The 7,693-nt window shown below is 43.8% G+C and overlaps 1 protein-coding gene across 2 annotated transcripts; it reads right to left on the reverse strand.

Annotated features, from left to right (window-relative positions):
* Positions 1-911: 911 nt before the first annotated feature.
* Positions 912-7,466, reverse strand: st8sia6 (ST8 alpha-N-acetyl-neuraminide alpha-2,8-sialyltransferase 6). 2 transcript variants are annotated; one of them, XM_035179926.2, is made up of 7 exons: positions 6,747-7,466; positions 5,112-5,186; positions 4,941-5,015; positions 3,947-4,091; positions 2,053-2,165; positions 1,866-1,958; positions 912-1,779 (listed from the first exon to the last, which is right to left on the reverse strand). In XM_035179926.2, the coding sequence occupies exons 1-7, from the start codon at positions 6,827-6,829 to the stop codon at positions 1,302-1,304; spliced, it is 1,062 nt and encodes a 353-aa protein (XP_035035817.1). In that variant the 5' UTR covers positions 6,830-7,466; the 3' UTR covers positions 912-1,301. The 2 variants fall into 2 exon arrangements, with proteins under 2 accessions (XP_035035817.1, XP_035035816.1); XM_035179925.2 differs by having other exon boundaries at positions 6,729-7,466.
* Positions 7,467-7,693: the final 227 nt, after the last annotated feature.

Genomic DNA, 7,693 nt, shown 5'->3' on the forward strand with positions numbered 1-7,693 from the left:
CACATTGGAGTCAGTTAATTCTACATTGACAGCAACAACAAAAAAAGGACTTGTTTTCAAACGTTGTACCAATATGTTGCCACTTTGTGACAGTACCTATCCATGTGTTGTCGCCACGGTGACAAGGGGGTAACACACTGAACGCAAGCTCACCATAGCAACCGTGTGTTTGCTAGTGTTATAATTCCCCTCTCTTTCTGTGGCGTCTCTGTTCGGGCCTTGGCTCCGGGCCTCACCGGTCCTCTGTGGTTTGAAGTAAAGGCTACAGGGGCACGACCCCCCCCCCTTTACTTCATGTGCGAATCACATCCAGCATCAGTGTCAGCGGTGTGGAGTACAACTTCCACAAACAGCAACAGCATTTGTGTAATCTAAGTGAGCGAGAAACACATATTTCTCCCTCAGTTGACCTTGGTTACAAGGATATTTTTCAAGAATAGGAAGAGGAAGCAGACATAGAAATGTTGGTAAAAGCAGGGGAACTTACACGCAAATGTCAACCACATGAATGAAATGTAATCACTGAAGGTCACGTAAAAAAAACACTTTCACTCACGTAGGAAATTGAAACCTCTCATCATGTAACTGACCTGCTACAAGAATATTTTTCAAGAATAGGAAGAGGAAGCAGACATAGAAATGTTGGAACTTACATGCAAATGTCAACCACATGAATGAAATGTAACACGCCGTCACTGAAGGTCACGTAAAAAAAACACTGTCACTGACGTAGGAAATTGAAACCTTACATCTCATCATGTAACTGACCTGTTACAAGAATAGTTTTCAAGAATAGAGTGGTTAAAGGTGAAATGTCCTTGAAACAAAAAAGAAAAAAGATTCTTTACATTCAGTGTGCTGGTGTTTTCATTTAAAGTTTTTGCAGCCAGACAGTCTTCATGTTGATTTTCTTCAAAATACATTCAGGTAGATCTAACGCTCCCATGGTCAGATATATAACAGTCACTACTAGATGATTGGCATAAGGCACTACAATGTAGACGCTCACAAAGGCCTCACAAAGGCTTCCCAGTTAAAAATACTTCCCTCCAGACTCCAGCTGGAGCGTTTGTGTTAATAAATACAGTCGTACATACACGATGAGGCTGTTTGCAGAACATTTACAATCTGTTGCATTTTGATTTCAGTGCAAATTTCTCAGCTGCTGATCGTCCCGATCACCCACTTTGCTTGCACTTGTCATCAGCCAGAATAGATCCATCCAGTCAACTAAAAGTGCATGAAATGGGATTGGCTTCGTCGTGAGAAGGCACTTCGGTGTCGTTCCCGGATCCAGGGAACTACTTTTCACCGGGTTGACAGTCTCCCAGGTGAAGCTTGAGCGCGCCCTGACTGTGCAGCCGCAACAAGAGGTCAAACTCTGCCGGCATGGCGTGAAATTTCGTTTTAGTTTGTCTGTTGTCGTAGTAGTGGTTAGTCAGGGCGTGGAGGCCATGTGGGTGATTACTGAAAGGCCAGAACCCATACAGATGCACGTTGCTGCAGAGTTCCAGCGCCAGGCTTGCCATGATAATGCCGGTGCTGAGCCGCACTGCCCTCAGGCCCTGGGAGCGCCAGAAGACGGCCAGACTCTGGAGGTACTCGGGGTTGAAGAAGATGGGCCGTGTGGGGCTTTCAAAGTCCTCGATGGTGTAGGCGGCCCGCAGGGACACGGGCGTGTTGTGGCCGTAGGAGAAGGCGGGAATGAGCAGCAGGGAGTCTCCGTAGCTGCGCAGGCTCTTCACAAACGGACGCCGACGCCCCATCAGAGCCCCGTACCTGAAAGTAAACAGCAGATGTGAAGGACCACAACAAGAGGAACATCATCCGGTGAGATTGTGTGTGAGATTTATCGTCTTGCTCACTTCTCCACGAGGATGCTTGGGTTTGCTGTCACAAGGTCAGTCTTGGTGCCCACATGTTTCTCGTAGCCGTTCTGCAGAGGAGGTAGGTTGCATCTGAACGAGCATTCAAGACGATACAGAGATGGTTAGATGGAATATCAACATTGATCAGTCATCATTCTTTCAGTCCGCTAGAAATCTTTCTTACCTGATGACAAACTGAGCTGAGTCGATCATCTGCCCACAGCTGCTGTTGGTCAGGATCCCTCCGTTCCCGACCACAGCACACGTGTCCCATGTTTTATTTGAGAAAGGACGCTCCTGCGATCAGCAGCAGTGGAAAAGAGTGTCGTTAATTCTAATTTCAGGATTCTGTTTGAGAGCATAATGAATAGGAAGTCTACAGCCAGAACTGTTTCCTCTTCAATGCAAGACGGAAATCCCCTGCAGCAGCCACGTGTGCTAACATGAATTAATTTATTTTTGCTACTGTACAAGATTAAGGTCCCTTCTTTGGTTGAGTTGCCTCAGACTATTTTCTGTTATCGCTTGAGAGTCAAATGATTTTAAAAAATGCCCAAATAATAAGCAAATAATTACAATAGTATTGATCTTTTTCCAGATTCCATCTGAATCCGCATATCAGTATTCAGAAGTTTACAGATATGTTATTTACATCATGGTGAGGAATATGGTTTATGTATTGAGTATTATGTTTAGAGTCAAATTGAAATTCCCAGCATGCAGGACACTGAAGCTATGTTTTACTGATGCCGATACAGGTTCAGGCAAAAGAAGCGGCTGCGTTCCTCAGCCCTGTTTGACAGAGAGCCTGAGACAGAACAGGCCTCGTCAGCCTGTTATGACATATTTGGTCTAGAAATGCAGACTTCAGAGGCTGTGAACTCTCTCCACTCTCAGCACTGGAGTGAACGATCCACTGAAATGAGATTTTGTCTAATTTCTTCAGACGTTCCAGACTCACTGCAGAGCAGAACAGACATAAACAAATACAACATCCTCAAGACCTGCGTCTGTAGCAGGAAGTAAAGCTCGGTGGCAGAGCATTTGTTGTCGGATAAATGTTTGCATAGTGATTATGGAAAATATGACATTTTATTGCTCTAAAACTGTAGATATTAAGTCCAGCTGTTTATGGCAGCCATTCAGTGCACACACTAACTACAGATAACCACTGTCAATACACTTAAAGACACTTCAGTGTTTTACTGAAAAATTTATGGGTGAACTATGTTTATCTATTTATTTTAATCTGTTGATGTGATGAAAAGACATGAGGGGTAAAACTCTTCTTCCTCCCACCATCCAGAAATGAAGCCAAATTATCCTGTATACAAACGCCAACATTTTGTGTATTTGTCGTCTGGGCGGTAGTGATCAGGGGGTGGAGCCGCATTGTAGGTGTGAATTCAGTGACACAGGAAAGATCAAAGTACCGCAGATGTGTCCTGAGACGCTATTTTGAACTAAGAACTAAGAACTCTTTCCTGGAGTGAAGCTAGTTTCAAATAATAGTAAGTGGGCTCATATTGATATTTATTCTTATCAGTGTTTTTCGTCTTTGAGTCTAAACTCCCTAATTTTATTCACAACCTTTATATTTTGAGTTACTTCCAACGAATGATACGACTGTAATCATTGTCATGTACAGTGCTTCAAAGTCAGTTAGGTGGATTCTTCAGTGATGGAAAAATGTTTTTATGGGTTTGAATAATCCTTCCATAAGAGTAAGCTTTAAAACTTGAAAATTGATTATCATATACATTAAACTGCAGGGGCGTATAGTCCCCTGTGAGTCTTACTTTTTCCCCTAAAAGAATTCTACCGAGAATACCTTTTATTTTAGAAGATCAGTGTTGTCTCGCTGTTGGACATGAGATAGAACTGTTGAAATAAAAACTTGTTCATTTACTTCACTCACAGTAAAAAAACGTGTTCACCATTCATGGGTTGGAATTCTCTGTCTGTGTAAAATGTAACCGTGCTGTGTCGAGTGTATCAACGTGTCGACTCACATGTCGCAACGGAATAATCACTGCGATCAAATATTACACGTTTTGCGCAAATGACGAACAACATACCTTCGTAAAGGTGCTGAAAACCTCCGGGGTCACCTGCAGGCTCCTCCTCTTCTCACCGTCGTACACGAGCTTGGACCCCACTGGAGTGTTCGCCTGGGTGATAATGGCCTTGTCAAACCCATGGCACTTGCTGTTGAGCTGAGATCTGGGGAAGACACAGGACAGTGAGCGTCTACATTGTAGTGCCTTATGCCAATCATCTAGTAGTGACTGTTATATATCTGACCATGGGAGCGTTAGATCTACCTGAATGTATTTTGAAGAAAATCAACATGAAGACTGTCTGGCTGCAAAAACTTTGAATGAAAACACCAGCACACTGAATGTAAAGAATCTTTTTTCTTTAAAAGGACATTTCACCTTTAACCACTCTATTCTTGAAAACTATTCTTGTAACAGGTCAGTTACATGATGAGATGTAAGGTTTCAATTTCCTGCGTGAGTGACAGTGTTTTTTTTACGTAACCTTCAGTGATGGCGTGTTACATTTCATTAAGTTTGCTTTTACCAACATTTCTATGTCTGCTTCCTCTTCCACGGTATCCGTTCTTCTTTCTATTTTTGCTTAACCAGGACGTCACATTTACTTTGCAAATATCGTCTTCAACTGTTTGCGACAATTGTAAACCAGGGTCTGGCCCTGAAGCTAAAACATTTTGGAGCAAGTATACTTGCTTCCTAATTTATCAAGGAAACAAGCTGTGTACATGCTGTTCTGGAATCTCTCTAAAAACAACTGCCACACGAGAACAAACAGGATTTAATGTCGTGCATGGTTAAAGCCAAAAGGGTTGTTTAGTGACAGCATCAATCTTCTTGTTAGGAAAAGTGGTGCGACAATGTTGTTTTAAGATTTGTGACACCAGAGTTGAAAACGAATGAACTCAGCTAAAGTGATTTATGCGCCTGTGATGAGTGTGGCTTCATCAGCAGTTTATCTTGAATGTGACAGCGTACTGACATCTCCAGGGGATTGTCGTCTTTTCTGTTTTACCTGAATTTTTGGTAATTGTCCTCTCGCCTCTTCCAGGTTGGAGAGTAACGCTGTAGTACTTTGTCGATGATTTCCCTGTGTAACACAAACACACATGTTGAAATACACTGTCAGATGTGTATGGTAAGGTAAGGTTGTATGAGGAGAAGCAGTGGCGGCGTTTGCTCTCACCTGCAGCCTTTACAAGGGTCGGCGGGCTGGGGGGCACTTTTTTTCTGAGGAGGCACTTTTTGAGGTTGCACACTACTGTGAAGCAAACAACACACAAACAGGACAAATGAGGAAAAATGCACAGACCTGCAGCCTCACAGCACATTCACACTGCTCCTGCTTGAACAGTGACAGTCCCCATGCACTGGCTTGATGATATAGGCATCACCTCAATGCAATGGTACACTCGACTGTCCTGTGATTGTTTGGTGTGACACTTCTTTTAAAAATAATATAAATATAATCATAGATACCAGTCCACTAAATGTGCCTGATCTTTTTTATAGTTTTAAAAAAAAAGATTCCCTGGGAAAACACAAAATATAAGAATGTAAAAAAATTATAATACTGGGTTTGCACCATAATTGAATGGGTTCTTCCCTGATCCATACAACACCCTTCCACCAAGTTCCATGGTAATCCAACTTGCTAACTAATAACCATACAAACAAACTGACAGGGGTGAAAACATAACCTCCTTGGTAATCATACACCCTTCTGCGTCTGCAGGGATCCGACATAAGCGGACCAGTGGTAAGTCGTTCAGCTTCATCTGCCATGAATGAACAACCAGTGTACAAACTCTCGAGCAGAGACCTTTGCTTCTTTGCAACTTTTCACCAGGAGACTTTGGTCTCATTGTGTCTGCGTGTGTGTTGTAATGTCTGTGGTCGATGTTCCTCAAATCCAAACATATGTACCATCCCAACTTCCTGTTTTTTATGTTTATAAAAAGGAATAGGATTTCCCGACAGTCTTCAAGAGTGTGACCCTGGGTTGTGTGCACCTGTGATGCAGTGTTGGTCAGAGAGGAATAATTCAAACTTCAAATTTCTGATATTTATGTGTGCAATTTGGTGCAGACCCAAAAATGGGACTGTTGGGCCTTAGTGGAGGTATGTCCTCTACTGAGTCCCATTCTAGTTCATTTCTTCAACTTATATGTTCAGTTCTATGTTGTCTTTGCCTCTATAGTAGCTGTATGTCTACTTAAGTGTCAGTTCACTAACTGCAATGCTAAACCAGAGTCAGTTTCATTGTATGTGTTCACATACTTGGCAAATAAAGCTGGTTCTGATTTTGGATTTTCAGCGCCATAATTTTAACATCACAAAAAGTGTACATCAAGTCCACAAAAGACTCGGGACAACAAAACGCTCTGCTATTTCCAAATGTATCGGTAACTCAATTCTCAAATGTGCTTAGTATAAAAAAAAAAAATCGCATATCCATACGAGATGCATTCACGTGTTCAAGGCCACAGAAAAGGAGGGGAAAAGAAAAGTGGCGAAATAAAGGGCTAAATCAGCTTCTTATTCTCGACACGAAAGTCATTTCACACGTGCGAAAACAAAAGTGGCCAAAGTGTGGAGAAAACAAGTAGAAGAAAAACTCATAAAGCTTCCGTTTTTCCGCTTTATCATCACCAGTTATATCTGCATTTGTTTGATCAGCATCTTTTACCATTATTATCCCAGCATGCATCTTTATCTTATCTTCTGCCCCCACCAACACTGAGGTGTGTGTGCGCGCGCGCGGGTGTGCGCACGCGTGTCTCTATCTAAGTCACACACTTACTTTTCGTTGAACACGTACCAAATGAGAGTGGTCAGCAGGGTCCCCACAAAGAGGAGGGTGATCATCAGGGAGACGAGTGTCTTCAAGAGCTGTCCCCTCATACCTCTCCCCTCCTGCAGACCTCCCACTAGCCCCCCCCTCCCTCACCTTCCGTCCCAATTCACCTACAAGCTCACAACCAACCGCTGTCTGCTCTCTCTCACCCTCCCTCTGTTTTCACATTTCCTCCCTCAACCTCCTCAGCTGGCTGTGGCTGTCTCTGTCCCTTTCTCTCTCTCTCTCTCTCTCTCTCTGAAGAGTGTCAATCTTTTGCCTCTCTTGCTTGCTCTCTTCTATATTTTCTTTATACCTCACTCCTCCTCTCTCTCCCACCCTCCTTCCTGTCTGTCTGGTTTGACTCAGTGCTCAAACCCTCCTATGGTGAGTGAGAGCACGCCTCCACAGTTATCAGATTATCTTCCCCTTGCCCCTTGTTCAGGCAAGTCCTCTGTGCTCCTCTACTTTGTCTGCCCTGTCTTCCCGTTGCTGTCCAGATGATCCCGATCCTGCGTTGCTCCACATCCTACTTCAATCCCTCCGTGGTCCACCCTTTCTTTTTTCCCCATGCGCACACAAACACACACACACACAGACAAACTCCACAGTCCTACTTTCCGCTGTGTTGTACCAAAGCTGTAGAGCTCCTTCTCTGCTCTCCGCCCCCACCCCGGAGCCTCAGCCATGCCTCTCTGCTTTCCCTTCCCTCCCCCAGCACGTCCTCCGCCCACACCCCCTTAAGCCCCTCTCCCCTTCGCACAGAAAACAGGCAGTAACACGAGTGCCCAGTACTGAATTAGCCCACAGTTTGCCTCTTGACTTGTGTGCGTGTGTGTGTGTGAGAAAGGAACCTTGTTGAAAATCAGATAGGGGAAGAACAGTAGAGAGGCGGAGGCCCCCTTTCCAATCAGAGTATTAATGCTCAAAAC

This window comes from Hippoglossus stenolepis, chromosome 16 (genome assembly GCF_022539355.2).
Source record: "Hippoglossus stenolepis isolate QCI-W04-F060 chromosome 16, HSTE1.2, whole genome shotgun sequence".
Classification (NCBI taxonomy): Eukaryota; Metazoa; Chordata; class Actinopteri; order Pleuronectiformes; family Pleuronectidae; genus Hippoglossus; species Hippoglossus stenolepis.